Raw genomic sequence first — 18,490 nt, forward strand, 5'->3', positions numbered from 1 at the left:
ATTTCCACAAATGCTGAGCAGATGCTGCTGCTGCTGCAGGGCCACACTTAAGACAACCACTGCTGTAAAGGAAGAGAGAAGAGGAGCTCGATGGTTTCAGTAAATGTAGGAAGTCAAGTATTTAGGCAACAGTAGAGGCGAGTATGTGGGATGGCACTTGAGAGCCCGAGTCAAGCAGACATACAAAACAAGTGTGCAGGGGCAACAAGGTCTGAGCTTGGCCATCTTGTTCACCACAGAAATGGGGACAGAGAGATTTTGAAGAGGCCACTGGTTGGCTAGCATGCTTACTATGCTCAGCATGGGTTTGATAGTTTTAGTAGAGTGAGACTTACAAATCCTGGGAAAGTTAGCCACATGGTAAAATGGCATTGCAGCAGAAATGGGACCATAGGTAAAGCCAGACTGAGTGGCATGGAAATGGGGAAAAAAAGAGCAAAAGCAGTAAAAGACCATCTTTATTCTGATGCAGGTGATCCCAAAACTCCCTCTATCACTATAGCCAAAAGCTTTCTTTCTGCAACATGATGGCCCACACAGAGAGTCTACTAGAAAGGAGAAACGCGGCCACCTGAGACTCAAGCCCTCACTAAACTCTCCTCTTTATGAACTGGTATTACTAGGCATTAATCAAGGGAGCTAAGAGGCCTCAAACATGAGTCATTCAAATGAGAGAGAAAAATCATTTCTTTAGTTTTATATAATGTATTAAACATGTTCCTTAAGTTAACTAGCTAGCATTGCCTCTTTTATTACTAATCTTATCAATCTTTATTTATCAAATAAAAATTCTACAAAATCTGTTTCAAAACAATGTTTACCAGTAGATTGCATTTCACCCACTCTTTTTAAGTCAACATTGATAAGACAAACATAACCACAACTTACACTGAAGAATATACTGGACGTGGCCCCACTGTTCTCCATCACTTGGAGTTCAGCAGAAAACTGCAGACAAATTATCCCTCATATAAGACCCCCCAAAAAGGGGAGAAGAGCCCTGGCTGGTGTGTCTCAATGGTTAGAGTGTCAGCCCATGCACCAAAGAGTCTTGGGTTAGAGTGTCAGCCCATGCACCAAAGAGTCTTGGGTTCGATTCCCAGTATCTAGCCTGGTCAGGGTGCGGCCCTGGTCAGGGTGCGGCCCTGGTCAGGGTGCGTGCAGGAGGCAACAAATCAATGTGTCTCTCTCACATCAATGTTCCCCTCCCTTCCTCTACCCCTCCCTCCCTTTCTCCTTCCCTCTTCCATTCTCTCTAAAAATCAATGGAAAAAATATCCTCAGGAGAGGATTAACAAAACAAAAAGTGTGTGTGTGTGTGTGTGTGTGTGTGTGTGTGTGTGTGTGTGGTTTGAAACCTCATCTTACATCTTATACCAGAATAAATCTCAGCAGTATCAAGGAGATATCAAATGTAAACAATGAAACTCAGAAGTACAAGAAGAAGAAGATGTTTTAAAATATAGTTAGGAGATTTAAGTATGACTCAAAACCCATAGCCATGAGAAAAAATTAATACATTTTCCTATAAAAAATAAAACAAAATTTCTACTTAGAATAAACACCACAAGCAAAACCAGAAGTCAACTGACAAATGGAACCAAATGTCTGCATGTCTGCAACTCAGACGATAGATTAAGGGCTAATCTGCATAAAAGAGAACTCCTACAAGTCAATAGAAAAACACACACCAAAATCCTAGAAGAAAATGGTACAGGACATGGACAACTCACAGGAAAGAGAATACAAATGGCTCTTAAGTATATGAAATGATGCTTAACTCATAGAATGAGAAACACAAACGATGGTGTTATATCATGTCTCATCTGTCAGTCTGGCAAAGATTAAATAATAGCACACTGTGCCAGAAGTATAGATTGGTACAAGCTGTGGAAGGCAATCTGTGTCTATCAAAACCACAAATGCACATGTTCTTTAACCCAGCAATCCCACTCATAGGAATTTAATCCTCAGATATACTAGCAACATGGCAAAATGATACTTGTATAAGGCTATTTATTGCAGCATAGTTTGTAGAGCTACCCACTGGACTGGAGACAACTCCAATGTCCATCAAAGAGGGACTATGGTACATTTGTACAATGGGACATTGTGCTGCCATCAACCAAATAAAGAAGCTCTTTACACACTGACAAAGAATAATCTCCAAAATACATTTTAGGAAACAAACCAAAAAAAGGTATGAAAAAATACAGATGCTAAAATTTGCATTTTTTAATGGAGAGGACTGTATCTGTGATTTTGTAAAACCACAGGCCATGTCTGGAAATATACACAAGACTTAACACTAGTTACTTCTGAGGAGGACAGGGAACTAGGGGACAGGATGAGAGACATCACCGCATGACCTTTGAATTTTGAACCAGGTGGGTTACCTATTTAAGAAATCAAATATACCTCTGACAAGTCATAATACCTATGTCCTAAATGAAGATTTTTCATTAAGTTAATCGAGATAAATTCCTTTCACTATTCACTTAACAGTATTTACTGAGCTCCACTACATGTTCGAAGCATTGTGTAGGCACTGGGGTCTCAGCAATGCAGACAGAGCCCCCTCCTGCCATGGACTGTAGGAGGGTAATCGAGTAATCAGTGTGTATTGGAGAGTGATGAGGACTATGAAGAAATGCCCGTCAGGAAGGGAGTTGAGGGGCTGAAGCGGTGGGGGATAGTAATACTTTCCTGGGTCGGGCAACAGAAAGCTTCTTTGGCAGGCTCACACTTGGGCAGAGATGTGAAGAAGTGAGGGAGCCAGCCTGTGGCAAGGATTCTAGTCAGAGGCAAGAGCACACACAATGGCTCAGAGGGCTGAATGTGCTCACAGTGTGGTAGCAAATCACTCCAGGCATTTGGGGAGAAAGAAGGTGCCGGATCATAATAAGGAAATTAGATCTCATTCTCAGTGATGTGAACAAGCATCCAAAAGTTTTAAGCGGTGGACAAACACGATCTGACCTGTACTGTTTAAAAGATCACCACTGCCATCAGAAAACTGTTAGAGGCAAGGGGAGAAGCGGGAGCCCATCTGGAGACCACTGAGATGATCCAAGTGAGAGACAATGCTTCCTTAAACTGAGGAGGTGAAGGTGGAGGTAGAGGTGATCAGGTTCTGGAGATATATATATAATATATAGAGAGAGAGTTTTTTAAAAAAATGTATTTTATTGATTTCAGAGAGGAAGGAAGAGGGAGAGGCAGAAACATCGATGAGAGAGAATCATTGATCAGCTGCCTCCTGCACGCCCCCTACTGGGGATTGAGCCCACAACCTGGGCATGTGTCCTTGACCGGAATTAAACCTGGGACCCTTGAGTCTGCAGGCCGATGCTCTATCCACTGAGCCAAACCGGCTAGAGCATGGTTCTGGATATATTTTAAGGCAGACCCAACAGACTTTACTGAAGAATTGGAAGTAGACTAGGAAAAAGAAAAAACTCACAAGTAACTCCAAAATATTTAGCCCAAGGAACTTTCTACAATGATCTAATAGGTTCATTAAAACAAAACAAAAAAATCACACTTTCATGTAAAGCTCAACTACTCTAAAATAGGTTATGAAAACCATCAGCAAAAGCAATGCTTATTTAGATACTAAATTAGGAAGCTGCAGAAGATCTTAAAGTTGAAAAAGAACACATACCTGGGTTTATTCTCTAAATACTCATGAGCATCTACATGGTACCAGACACAATATTAGAGACTGGGAACCTAAATTATTTTAAAATACATAACTATGCACCAAAAAAGGTTTGGCAGAAAAAAACACCAAAACACAAACAGCTGTGGGAGATGAGAATTCTTTTTCCTTACTTGAAGTTTCCAGAGTTTCTATCATAAACATACCCTTAACTTTTAACTTTAATCGGGGAAGGGGGAGCGGGGGGATTATTCCCTTTCACTGCCACCAGTGAAAGAAAAACTCCTACACACCAAACTTATTAGTGATTTGAATGATTACAAGACTTTCCTTCTAAGACAACTGATTTCTTAGCTTTCTTCCATGCACCTCCCTGTTGCCAGTGCTAAGGTAAGATGTATATGTGGTAGATATGTATGGGGAAGGGGGGAAGAGAGGAGTAAGGTACAGATGAATGGGGTTCACATACAGCTTTTGTTCTTTCAGTACGTTATCTCAAGACAGAGATAAGAAGGATCAGAGACTGATTCTTTGAAATATCTCATCAAATACCAAGTATATTCAAGACAATATGCTTATCATAGTAATCTAACCACATCAATAAACAAGTGACAAAGTCACTTATACATTTATCCATTCATTCAAATATTTATAGAATGCCTATAATACATTAAAGGCGCTGAGTGAGACATAAGGAATTCAGCAAAGATCAGATAAAACCAGCTCTCCTGTGTTTGCAATCTAGTTTAGGGGGTGGGGAGAAAAGGGACATTAAATTTCAAATTCAAATTATTTTATTATTGTCATGACATGTGCTAGAGAGATGACCTGGTAGAAGCTAACAGGAGATGTGACCTAGCCTAGGGGTCAGGATAAGAGGCTTGGACAAAAATGACATGAACTAAGATTTAAAGAAGTAGGAATTAAACAGGTGAAGGGATAGGGAGTGGAAGTACTAGGTGTACCAGTTAATAATGGCGGATTTTGTAATCAAAGAAAACATGATAATTTCAAGAGAAACATCAAAAGTGCTTTACTCAAAGTAATGTCCATCGCTAGCTATACATTTCCCCCATTTTTCAGGTAATTTGTGGATACCGCCCCAATAGAACTTTTCTTGTTTTGAGGCAAACCATTCAGAGACCCAATTTTCCACTTCTTCGTATGTTTTGTAGTGCTGCTCAGAAAGTGCGTGTGCTATTGATCGGAACAAGTGGTAATCTGAAGGAGCAAGGTCTGGTGAATACAGCGGGTGGGTTAATACTTCCCAGGCAAGATCTTTTAACGTGTCTTTAACTGGTTTTGAAGTGTGTGATGGTGCGTCATCATGAAGCAAAATTACTTTGCTGTATCTTCTGCCCCATTCTGGTCGTTTCACCATCAAAGCATGGTTCAAATTGATTATTTGTTGTCTCTAGCGATCAGTATTAACAGTGTCACCTGGTTTTAGAAGCTCATAATACACCACACCTTCCTGATCCCACCAAACGCAGAGATTGTCTTCTTTCCAATGTGATTTGGCCTTGCAGTCGAAGTTGATGGTTGACCTGGATCAACCCATGATTTTGTGCATTTGGGATTCTCAAAATAAATCCACTTTTCATCGCCAGTCACAATTGGATGCAAAAAAGACTTTCTTTAGTGCCAATGAATAACATTTTACTGATGCCTTTTCGGTTTTCCATTTGTCTTTCGTTCAGTTGATGTGGCACCCATTTTCCTTCCTTTAAAAGCTTTCCCATTGCTTGTAAACGATTGGAAATTGTTTGCTGAGCAATGTTTAATCCTTCTGCAAGTTGTTTTTGAGTTTGACACGTATCTTCTTCCAATAATGCCTGTAATGATTGTTCCTCAAACTTTTTCAGTGGACCTGGACTTTCCTTGTCTTTCGCATCGAAATCATCACTTTTAAAGCATTTAAACCAGTGTTCACAAGTATCTTGAGATGGAGCATGTTCACCATAAGCTTCCCGAAGTATACGATAACTTTTTTTTCAAAATACAGTAATGAATTAAAACTTCCCGCAAATGCTTTTTTGGCACGAAATTCAACATTTTTAAGCAAGAAAAAAATCTATGATGTTAACACCTTCAGCAAATTTGACATATGAAGTTTTGAAGCTTGCTGTCAATACAACAAAATAGCATACATATCAAATTGCATATATATCAACATGTGTAACTCCATCTATTGAAAAACATCTTCATTATTAACTGGTACACCTAGTACATTCCAGGCAAAGGAAACAGCACATAAGAAAAATCGGTGGCAAGAAGGGTAAGGTTTGTTAGAAGAATTAAAAGGAAGCCAGTGAGAAAGATACAGTAAAGGGGAAAGAGGATAATAAGGTAATTAGTGCCAGCTCATGCAGGGCCTAGTTGTCCATGTTAATATTTTTGTTTTTAATACTAAACACAACAAGAACCATTGAAAGATGTTAAGCCTGGGAGTGACAACCAGATTCCCATTTTTAAAGATCACTCTGGCCACTACATAGAGAATAAATTAGAGGGCAGCAAAAGCAAAGCGGACCAGTCAGAAGGCTGTGTCGTGTCCAGGCAACATGAGTGAGAACAGTGAATACAAAAGTAGATGTATTCAATATCTACTTTGGAGGAATTTCTGATGGAGTGAAAGTAGGTAGAGGAGGGAGGGAAAAAGAGCGTGTCATGAATAACAATGAAACAGAAAACATTTAAGAGGACCAGAAAGACACATTGAAAACAAAATTGCATAAATATGTTGAAAATAAGGAATAGAAAGACATTCCATGCAAATGATAACAAAAATAAGCTGATTTTCCTATCTTCAAAGTAAAATTTTGGGCAAAAGAAGAGATAATGAAAAAATACAGTATACCAACATGAAGAACAATCTACAAAGAGTAACGATTCTGAATTTAATATAAAGCAAAAAGTGACAAAGAAATGGACAAGTCCAGAATCAGTGAGTACTGAACAGACGTATGCAGAACTGATAGATAAAGCAGCCACAAAAACTGTAAGGCTATGGACAATGTGAAGAGCATTCAAAACTTTATCAAACACACATACACAGATGTCACCCTGAGTCTGGGTGCATACATTCTTTTAAAAATACATGGAACATTTCACCCAGCCAGTGTGGCGCATTGGTTGAGGGTCGACCTCTGAACCAGGAGGTCACGGTTTCTGGCTCAGTTGCCAGTGGGGGGCATGCAGGAGGCAGCCAATCGATGATTGTCTCTCATTATTGATGTTTCTATCTCCCTCTCCCTTCCTCTCTGAAGAAATCAATAAAAATATATTTTTCAAAAAAACATTCTATGATCATATAATGCAAATAAGTTAATCAAGAACAAAATTAAACAACATAAACAGAAACTAAAAAAAAATGCCTGCTTAGAAAAAGAAAAACAAACAAAAAAACCTGGTTAGAGATTCAAGGGAATAAAAGTGTAAATAAAATATTTAGATTTTAGTGACAATGATATTACCACATATCTAACAGGGAGACTGTTAAAGCAATATTTAGAGGGACTTCTACAGCCTGGAGCACATCACTAAAAAGAAAGGCTGAAACCTGTTTTCCATTCAGAGCTAGAAAAGGAACAAAGGAAATCTGAAAAAAAAAGAAAGAAAAGAGAAAGAAAGAAAGAAAGAAAGGCCCTGACCAGATAGTTCAGTTAGTTAGAGTATGGTCAGGGTTGTAGATTCAATCCCTGCTCAGGACATATACAAGAATCAACCAATGAATGCATAATTGCAACAAGTCAATGTTTCTCACTCTCTCTCAAGTCAATGTTAAAAAAAGAAAAGAAATAAAGACAACAAATATGAACAAAACAAAACAAAAAGATAGTAGTTGAATCTCTGAAACAAAATTTCAATTGACAAACTCTAGCAAGTTTGTTAAAAAAAAAAAAAAAAAAAAAAAAAAAAAACTGAAGCTCAAGCTGACAACTGAGCCCGGCATCTGAGAGCGGCAGCAACCTGAGTGTTCCAGTGACTTCCAGTGACTTCGGAGCAGGTCCCAGCTCTGCATAGGACAGTCACGGTTCCAACCAAGTGATACCCATTACCTATGGTCCAGAAAATAAAAGCCAGCAGAAGCAGAAGAAACTGGCCAAAGTCACTATCAAGAAGATGGTGACAGAACTTTGCTAGAGCACATGTAGTATCAGTTTTAACTGTCCTAATAATGGATTCCTGTTCTCAAGGAAATACCCACTGGATTAATTTATTGCAATAATATCTTTCTCTCTCTCTTTTTTTTTTTTGGGGGGGGGGGGGTCATAAACAGTTTAGGAACAAAAGATACAGATACAGTAGAGACTTATAATAGGAGTGACAAAGGGAAACAGGGCTGTTTTAAGGAAATCCAGAAAAGACTAGGGAGAGGAAAAGAACTGGCAAAGGCAGAAGTAGTGAATTGCCAGAAAGATGTGGACCAGATCCCCGGCCAGTGTGGCGTAGTGGTTGAGCATCGACCTATGAACCATGAGGTCGAGGTTCGATTCCCGGTCAGGGCCCATGCCTGGGTTGTAGGCTTGATCCCTAGTGTGGGGTGTGCAGGAGGCAGCTGATCAGTGATTCTCTCACATCATTGAAGTTTCTATCTCTCCCTCCCTCTTCCTTCCTCTCTGAAATCAATAAAAATATATTTTTTAAAAAAATAAAGATGTGGACAACAAAAGGTAAAAGTTGAGATTAAGTGTCACGACAAGGAATGTTTCAATAAAGAGAAGAGTATCAACGGTGTCAAGGAAGTTGGGCTGCACAGTGGCCAACGGATTTGGCAGCATGAAGCTGAGCAGCCAGTACCCTGGAGAAATAGAGCGGTGGGAGCCAAGGTCACACTGAGCAGAAGGACAACTGTTTCTATCTGAATTAGCAATTCTGGAGCTGAAGCCACTTCAGCTGATGATAAGACCCGGAGTAACGCCACAGGAGAGAGCCAGAGGTGGACTAGAAGAGACCACGGACAAAAGCCAGGTGCTTGACGGGTTGTATGGTGGACATGAAACTATGCAGGAAGACAGCAGAACTCCAGTGGAAAGAAAGGCTGTGAGGCAGATACCAGAGTCTTCAATGAGCAGAGGAGGCCAGAAGTCAGTATACAGTCACGAGGAAGGAAGAAAAGCAGCATGAGTCTATGGGCAGAGGCTCCAAAGGACGCCAGGGGAGTGGCAATGGACCTGGGCCTGGTCCAGGGCTGCACTTGCACTCCGGCGGCGGGACTCTGTGAAGCTTTTCCAGCTCAACCTGTACCCCACTCCCTGAGCTCAATGGGAAATCCAACTGCCACATCAGGGAAAGCCCTGAGCATAACACCCCCCATTTATTAATTAGCTGAGCTAATAATGCCCTTAGTTTTGCTAGCTAAGCGTACACCTATTCCAAAATCCAGAGCAGAAAAAAGAGCACTGTAAGGTGTGCAATTCCTATATTTAATGGGAAGAAGGGACACTTTTTTCCCAGGATATCAGGATAAGGATGAACATAGCTTCCAAACAATGCCAGCACCAGGCGATCAAAACACTATACACAGCCTCCTCCTGGGACAGCCCACAACTCTAAATAGCACAAGACCTGAGGCTGTGAAGAATGTCTCAGAGCCTCTTAAGCAATGCAAAAGGCACTGGCAAGGCTATCTGTGAGCTTTGATAACTAACACTGACCATATGTGGCCTGTGACAGGGATTTTAAAGATTAAATTACTCAAGTAAGTGCTTAGAGGACTCTAATCTCAACCGATTCATTCATGTAAAATCAAATACAATGTGCTGCCTACTATGCACAGACACCACAATGGGCATGGACGAATAAGATGGTTTCCACTCTCAAGATTCACAGGGTATGCCTAGCCGGTTTGGCTCAATGGATAGAGCGTTGACCTGCAGACTGAAGGGTCCTGTGTTCGATTCCAGTCAAGGACACATGCCTGGTTTGCAGGCTCAATCCTCAGTTTAGGAGGCAGCCAATCAATGATTCTCTCTCATCATTGATGTTTTTATCTCTCTCTCCCTCTCTGAAATCAATAAAAATATATTTTAAAAAAGATTCACATGGTAATGGGGAAGACAGAGTCAAACAAAAAATTCCAAAACTGAAAAGTTGGAAGGGTACTGATAATAGTCAAACAGCAAGAGCAAAGAAAAGAGGTTTACAAATGCAGCCTAGGCCAGGCTCAACTTGCCAACTCGAATGCGCTCTATTTCCCGTCTTTACTGCTGCATCTCACTGTGAGCTCCCCTTAATGAAAGAACTGTGTCTATTATGTCTGAGTCCCCCGTACCTAACCTAGTGGGAGACCCTCAGTGTAGTCTGCAACTCTTGGTTTCCTACCCAGTGTCTATCTATAGCAGCGGTTCTCACCCTGTGGGTTGTGACCCCTTTGGGGGTCGAATGACCCTTTCACAGGGGTCGCCTAAGACCATCAGAAAACACATATGTAATTACATATTGTTTTTGTGATTAATCACTATGCTTTAATTATGTTCAATTTGTAACAATGAAATTGGGGGTCACCACAACATGAGGAACTGTATTAAAGGGTCGCGACATTAGGAAGGTTGAGAACCACTGATCTATAGATTTATTCTCCTGTCTGGTATCTACTCACCACTCCAGAGAGGGCTCCAGACCAATCAGGGTACTAGATAATCTAATCCCACTTGCTAAAGGTGTGGGTTGGTCAACCAGTGCACCATAGCATTTCCTTGGCCACAGGAAGGGGTGGGTAATCCAATTTGGGTAATGCATCAAAGGAGGTTTGCTGGGGGCTTCTATGCAACAATTCTTATTCTTCTGAGAAAGTGACAAGAAACACTGTTCACTCTCATCCTAGATACTGGCTTCTGGCTCCATGCCTACCACCATTCTGCCAACAAACAGTGGAAAACAAAACCAAGAAAATCTCAGCAAACAGAGCTGGAACCCCAATCAAACCACGCCTGAAGCCCACAATACCTCTGGAACTTTCAATGACATAAGCCAATGCATACCCCTTAAAGTGTAAACCAGTTTGAGTTGGGTTTCCTGTTATATGCAAACCAAAACATCCCTAACATAATATATTTGAGGTATGCTAAACCATGAAGAGCACTAGTGAATCACTGTCCACCAGCTTTTCACTGCACATGCTAATGTTCATCTCTTGCTTCCAAAAAAAGTCCGTTAAATCTAATTCTCAAATATTAAAATGTAAATCTTTTCTGTTACTTAGACTCTGGAGAATATCAAGTGGTTAACACCTAAATAATAAAACTATGGGTCAAAATTATCTATAAATCTATATATATAAAAGCCTAAGCGACCGTCCAACTGTTCGACTGGTAGCTATGATGCACACTGACCACCAGGGGGTAGATGCTCAACGCACAGGCATGGAAACATGGAACAGACTGATGAATCTCAGAGGGAAGGGGGGGAGGGGAGGGCAGGAAGAGATTAACCAAAGATCTTATAGGCATACTAGAGGCCCGGTGCATGGATTTGTGCACTGGTGGGGTCCCTCGGCCTGGCCTGCAGGGATCAGGCCAAAACCAGTAGTCCGACATCCCCCAAGGGGTCCCAGATTGTGAGAGGGTGCAAGCCAGGACGAGCGACCCCACCAGCCAGGCCTCTGGTTTTATAAAAGAAAACTTGTAAATTTAACTACAAAAAATAAGAAAATTATTGATGGCAAAAAACATATACATACACACACACACCCCTAAGCACAGTTACAAGACAGAAGACAAACTGGGAAGAAAAAATCTGTAATTCATATCTCAAAGAGCTAATCTCCCTAATACATAAAGAGCTCCTTTTTAAAAATCAGGATATCAAACAATCCAACAGGAAAATGGGCAAGGGATATAAAAGAGAGTTCACATAAGAAGAAATACATTTCACTCTTAATATAAAGATGCTCAATCTCTTTTGTTACAAGGGAAAAACAAGCAAAAACTACACTAATTTCTCACCCATCAGATCAAATGCAAAAGTCTGACAACACACTGTTGGTGAGGCTGTGGTGACACAGGTGCTCTGTCCAAATATCCACTAGCACAGCCCCTCTCCATGGAGAGTAATGTGATGATGTCTATCAAAAATACACATGACCTAGCAGTACCCTCTAACCCAGCAGCACCTCAACCTCCTCTAGAAATGTATCCTATAGGAAAAAAAAGAAATGCATCCTATAGATATACCTGCCTCTGTGCACATTACTACACATGCGAGGTTACTTTCTGTAGCACCATTTGTATTTTAAAAATTAACAATTAAGAGTCATCTGGTTAAATAACATGACACATCCACAGTATGGATTATAAAGCAAGTGTGTAGAAGCTCCCCACTTACTAATATGGAAATATCTCCAATCTATATCAAGCAGAAAAAAATAAGGTGCAAAATACCTTTCAGAGTATGCTCCTTCAGTGCCTTCTACTGTGTTACAATTATCAGTACAAAAACACAAGCTCCTTACAGACCTGAAATCACCTTCAAGTTATCCACAACAGACAGCAGTATCTTATACACAACTTGATGAATGTACATAACTCCAATGTACATAACTTGATGAATGAGGTGTTTTTTTAAAAAAACAAGACATACCTTATCTATTATTGAAAACAGATGCCATATGTTTACAGGATAAGGTAACTTGTCACTGACAGTCTCAGACCACTTAAAATGTTCTGAAAGTTAAAACTGAAAATGTCTACCAATTAAAGTTATTTCCATTTTTGATGTCCACTCCTAAATAACCAAATAGGACCACATTTCATATTTCTGCACAAACTAACCTCATTAAATATAAATAAAACCAGCCTGGCTTACTTGGTTGTGCATCGTCCTGTACACCAAAAGATTTCAGGTTCAATCCCAAGTTGGAGTTCGTACGGGAGGCACCTGATAGATATTTCTCTCTCACATCAATGTTTCTCTCTCTCTCTCAAGTCAATAATCCTGGCCGGCATGCTCAGTGGTTGAGCACTGACCTATGAACCAGGAGGTCACGGTTCAATTCCCAGACAGGGCACATGCCGGGGTTGCGGGTTCAATCCCAGTGTGGGGCATGCAGGAGGCAGCCGATCAATGATTCTCTCTCATCACTAATGTTTCCATCTCTCTCTCTCTCCTTCTCACTTCCTCTCTGAAATCAATAAAAATATATATTTAAAAATATATTAAATATAAATATGTAAATAAGATATCAAATACCAGACTACAAAAATCTCCACATTTATTTTTTAAACAAGATTCTTTAGGCATTTGGCCAAACTAGTCAGTGGCAAAATCCACTAACTATGTTTTAATTCTTGCTCAAGTTTTCTACCAGAGCACAATAAACATTAGATGAACTCAATGATAACAACATAGGTGACAAGTTTTTTGAGGGTGGAGACTCTGTCTACACCCAGCATCTAGAACAGTAATTCATATCTGGTAAGCATGCCCCATAAATATTTGCTTAAGGAATGGCATTTATGACTATCTCATGGATTTCACTGACATATTTGGGAGGTCCTTACCATTGCCGATATCCACCCATGGAGTCTTTCAAAATCTCATCATTCTCTGTTTCAAGGTCAAGAAAACCAAGATACATGAGTTTCTCAAACCTGCTGTAAGTGATCAATTAAGATGCTTTCCCCTCAGTATATGAGATTCTACAAACAACTAAATCTTTACTACTTCAGAAGTCATTGAGTAGCCCTTAATGGAAAAAAATTCTACATTTCCACTCGATTCCACATGTGCCCTACTAAGTACAAAATGTCTCCAAGTAAATTTGCTATAAGAAGTTCTAGACTTCTAAGCCTCTTTCAAACTATGAATGGTGAGCACAGAGAAATAAAAATTACAAATGGGGAGAAAAGTGTGAAGAACATGACCTTCTCTGGAGCAATCCCGTGTCTAAAACTAGTCAAGGGAGGGGAGGGGGGCTCTAAAAGGCATCCAGTTCACCCTCCCCCACAAAGCATTAATTCCTCAGTCACCAACAGGTGGTCCTGCAGTCTTTGCCAAAGAGAATATTTTCCATACAGAATGATCATTTTCTCCCAACTCAACCCATCACCATCCTGGGTAAACTCTGGCTCTAAAAATATTTTAACTGTTACTAATGGACTCTTTAGACCCTTGCTCCATCTCAGCATGGTGAAGACAAAGCTTTTTCCAGCATAAAGACCTAGAACAGTGATGGCGAACCTATGACACATGTGTCAGAGGTGACACGCGAACTCATTTTTTTGGTTGATTTTTCTTTGTTAAATGGCATTTAAATATATAAAATAAATATCAAAAATATAAGTCTTTGTTTTACTATGGTTGCAAATATCAAAAAATTTCTATATGTGACACGGCACCAGAGTTAAGTTAGGATTTTTCAAAATGCTGACACGCCGAGCTCAAAAGGTTCGCCATCACTGACCTAGAATCACAATGTGTTCAACTTGCCTTCACTATACTCCACACTTCCCAATTCCCATTCAAGAAGTAGGCAATGAATCCATGAAGATATCTTCCCAATAGAAAGATGAATTTATTTTCATTTAAAAATGACTGCCCTGGCCAGGTAACTCAGTTGGTTAGAGCTAGCCCTAGGTTCTGGGTTTGATCCCAGGTCAGGGCACATATAAGAAGTTACTAATGAATGCATAAATAAATGGAACAATTAATCAAGCTCTCAAATCAATAAATATTTTAAAGTGTAAACAAATTATTGAGCATAGAATCATACAACTTTAAGAGTTGAAAAGGCCTTGCAAGTCATGTAATTCTGTGTCCTATCTATTGTAAAAATTGTTTCAATAACATCTCTGGGCAGCACATTTGTGACCTGGAATCTAAGATGGGGGGTGGGGAGAAAGGCTCTTTGACTTGAATGCCAAGTAATTCTGAGTATGTATCGCTTTAAAGAGGTGTTTGTTAGTACATAGATCTGGTAGGTAACATTGTTTGACAGAAGTAGATCAAAAGTAATCTGTGCCATTACTTCACCATCACTTGCAACACAATTCCCAGTTGTAAGAAAGCTAATTTGTAACCTATTAACAATAATTTCCAATGCCTTTAAAAAGATATGAGCTACTAAAAATACCTATTACTTTTGGGCTCAAAATTGAATAGGTTTTCCAGCTTTTAAAGACCTTTTTAAAGGATGACATAGATGGACATGGATGTTTTATTGTCATTTACTCAACAAGTACAAACAGTAAAGGCCTACTCTATTCTGGTCACTCTGCAGGGCCCTAGGAGGACAGAGAAGGCAGAAAAGACATGTTTATGGAAAAGACAGGTTTATGAAAAAGACAGGTTATCACCCAAAGAATTACAAATTTTAAAAAGTGCCATAAAGGCAAAGTACAAGATGCTCTGAGAACACGTAATAGGGAAAACAACTGATCTAGCCTGCGACTGGAAGGATTTGCAGGGGGAGTGATGCTTCCTTCGGCTGGGAACTAAATGGTGGCCATTCACATTTATGTAAAAACAGGTCTCCATAAAATGAAAGGGTTGGTTCAATAAGCCCAACTACCTTTGGCATCTGTATCCTAAAACAACCTTTTTTAAAAAAAAGGAAAGCAAAGTATGCTATAAAAAGGCTTGAAAGCTAGTAGTTGAAAGTTCTTTGGGAGAGGGACACAGGCTTACTCATCCTTGGATACCCAACATCACCTAGTACAGCGGTTCTCAACCTGTGGGTCGCGACCCCTTTGGCGGTCGAACGACCCTTTCACAGGGGTCGCCTAAGACCATCCTGCATATCAGATATTTACATTACAATTCATAACAGTAGCAACATTACAGTTATGAAGTAGCAACGAAAATAATTTTATGGTTGGGTCACAACATGAGGAACTGTATTTAAAGGGCCAGAAGGTTGAGAACCACTGACCTAGTACAATTATTATCATGTTAGTCACTCAATCTTTGTTGAAATTATTAATATCAGTATTAAACCAATGTTTAAATTACCTTTAGTTAAGCAACATAAATTCATAAAACTACATCTCCTCACACAAGGAACCCCATTTCAAACCACTTCGATTGTGAGATGATGCTTTCATCTACCTCAGAGGATTGCTTTCAAGATTCAATGAGATGCCCTGACCGGTTCGGCTCAGTGGATAGAGCGTTGGCCTGCGGACTGAAGGGTCCCAGGTTCGATTCTGGTCAAGGGCATGTACCTTGGTTTCGGGCACATCCCCAGTGGGGGGTGTGCAGGAGGCAGCTGATCGATGTTTCTCTCTCATCGATGTTTCTAACTCTCTATTCCTCTCTGTAAAAAAAAATCAATAAAATATATTTTTTTAAAAAAAGATTCAATGAGATAATATACGCCAAAATGCTGGGGTAAATTCTGAAATGCTCAGAGTATATGGCATCCTTGTGACTAAAAAGCTTGATCAGTCTCTTCTCATTAGGACAGTGTTTTAGATTCAGCTGTTTCCTTTTCCTTACCATAAGAAAGCCCTAACACAGGTCTGCACGTGCTCTAGCCTTGGTTTTCTCTGAGGTGGTGAGGCTGCACAACCTCTGAGGTCCTTTCTAGCTCTAGAACCTGACCTGTCAATGTTTTAAAAGGGCCAAAATTACAGCTCTCAGCTTAGATGTTAGACTACCTCCTCATCCACTCTCTTCCCCACGACTCCATACTTTCTTTCAGGAAGTTTTTTAAAGAGTCCTATTTTTACTTATCTTATAAGCAGATTTAAGTTGAATGTATTCATCCAAATCAGAACTTCTGAATGATCTGAAAAATTGTTGTGAAACTTTATACACCCCAAAGAAAAAAAAATTTTTTTAAATGGTCAAAATCACCAACTGTCAAAAACAGATTTACAACTCCTAACCCCAGAAAGTAAATTTTGGCCCCTGCCAGTGTGGCTCAGTGGTTGATTGTCGACTTATGAACCAGGAGGTTATTGTTCGGGTTCCATCTCCAGTAGGAGGTGTGCAGGAGGCAGCCAATCAATGATTCTCTCATCGATAATGTTTCTATCTCTCCCTCTTCCTTCCTCTATGAAATCAATAACAAGAATATTTTTTAAAAAGTAAATTTTGGTTTCTGATTAAGGAACACTATCTGCCCTATTTTAAAATCAGAAAACAGTCACAAAAACAATCACTTGTACTCAGAAATAATAAATGCAAACTCATTCATGAAAAAAAATTTAATTATAATGGCTAGACAAGAGTTGAAATGTCTACCAAATAATGTAAATGTATTACAAGATATTACCACATGAAAATGAAATTTTACAAAAAAATTAAAGTGCCCAAATAAATTATGGCGCTAAAGGCAAATTTACATGTTCAAGATTTTGTCTTGTTTAAAATAATGTTTTGGTGTAGTTTTGAAAAGCTCTCCTAGTTTTACCCTTCACTGAGTAGTATCCCACTAAGAGAGAACGCTGTTTCCATACTTCCGGGCAAGAGACCTGTTTTTACAATGCAAACAGGGGCTACCTGATCCAGATAAGGTTTCCCACTAGAATGCTTCAGAAATAATATATGTTCAAAGAAAACTTTAACAAAACAAAAAAAAGGTAACACCCTTTTTTACACTAGTAATTGCTAGAAAACTGAGTTTTTAAGCACTTGCTTATTTTTATACAAGTGTTAACTTAAAATTCTAAACTTATCTCGAGAGAAAAGGCTGACTTGTTCAGTCCTATCAATGTCAAGAGAGCAGCTCTGTTTGACAGTTACTCTTACTGCTTCTTTTAACTCTATTTTACATCTACTGAGTGTTTCAGGGCTTTAAAGTTCATTCCAGTCATGATACTATAAGTTAAATGTGTGTATTACACCATTCTCTTTTTAAAGAGGTGCAAACGGAGAAGTAAAATAACTCGTCCAAGGTCAGTGACAAAGCTGGGATTAGGACTAAAACTTCTGTTCCTAGACTACCAATGATTTCACACTCTCCCAATTCCAAGAGAGAAAAAACACAGTCAAGCGCCTTACTGTCAGTCACTTGTCACCGCATACCTCAAACACAGTGGTACACTTATAAACTCTCAACAACAAAAAGATTCACCTTGAACAAGTAAGACAACTTGCTCCATTTAGATACAGTACTGTCATCCCTCCTGTTCTGGATGCATTAAATCTCAGAGTCCATCCACTCTTCAAGAGGCACCATTTACTTGCACACGAACCGCACGTTGATAAGTTAACCGGCCACCGCCTCTCCCCACGCCCAGGCGCGGTGGGTGCGCTCATTTCCTCCGTCTTCCGAGAGTCCAGCCAAAGACCACCCACCTCTAAAGCAGTTCTCCACGAGGACCAGGTTACGTTGCTAATGACAGAAAAGCTCTTACACTAAGTTGCTTCTTTTAAAGAGGTATTTTTAAAGGATGATGACATGCTTCGCGGAATGACGGTGAAGTCGCCCGCCAAGAATGGTTCCTGTCAAGTCGCTTCTAAGGCACGGCCAGCCCTCCCCGTGTGGGACACAGCCTGACTTGCTGGGCGCGGCTGATCCGGGCACGCTCTCCCCGAACCCTTGCGGACCAGCCCGGTTCGCTGCAAACGTCACCTGGACCTCGCCCTGGGCTCGCTGGCCAACCCACACCACCAGGCACAAGCGGACCCCCTGCAGCATCCTCTCCTCCGAGGAAGGCTCCGCCGGCGCAGACCGTGACAGCGGCCCTCCCTCGGGGGCTCTGCAGGGAGCGAGTGCTGACACCAGAAGGAGAGGCTCCGAGGAAGTGTCAGTGCGGGCGGCAGGTGAAGCAGCCCGTCGCGCCGGGCGGGTCCCTTCGGACCCGGGGACTCCGGTCCTCCGCTCCCGGCCCCAGCCGCCCGTTCTCTCACCCCGAGCGAGACTCGAGCGCTGCCGGGAGG

The 18,490-nt window shown here is 40.5% G+C and overlaps 1 protein-coding gene across 20 annotated transcripts in view; it reads right to left on the reverse strand.

Annotated features, from left to right (window-relative positions):
- WDR20 (WD repeat domain 20) overlaps window positions 1–18,490 on the reverse strand; it is a 53,373-nt gene that overhangs the window by 33,884 nt on the left and 999 nt on the right. The window contains exon 2 of one of the 20 annotated variants that reach the window (XM_023764074.1): window positions 3,019–3,133. The exons of the other annotated variants lie outside the window; for them this stretch is intronic. Coding sequence (XP_023619842.1) covers window positions 3,092–3,133 — 42 coding nt within the window. The 3' untranslated portion in view covers window positions 3,019–3,091. Of the gene's footprint in view, window positions 1–3,018; window positions 3,134–18,490 lie in introns of those variants that run through there. 20 annotated transcript variants of the gene reach the window in all.

This window comes from Myotis lucifugus, unplaced genomic scaffold (assembly GCF_000147115.1).
Source record: "Myotis lucifugus unplaced genomic scaffold, Myoluc2.0 scaffold_316, whole genome shotgun sequence".
Lineage (NCBI taxonomy): Eukaryota > Metazoa > Chordata > Mammalia > Chiroptera > Vespertilionidae > Myotis > Myotis lucifugus.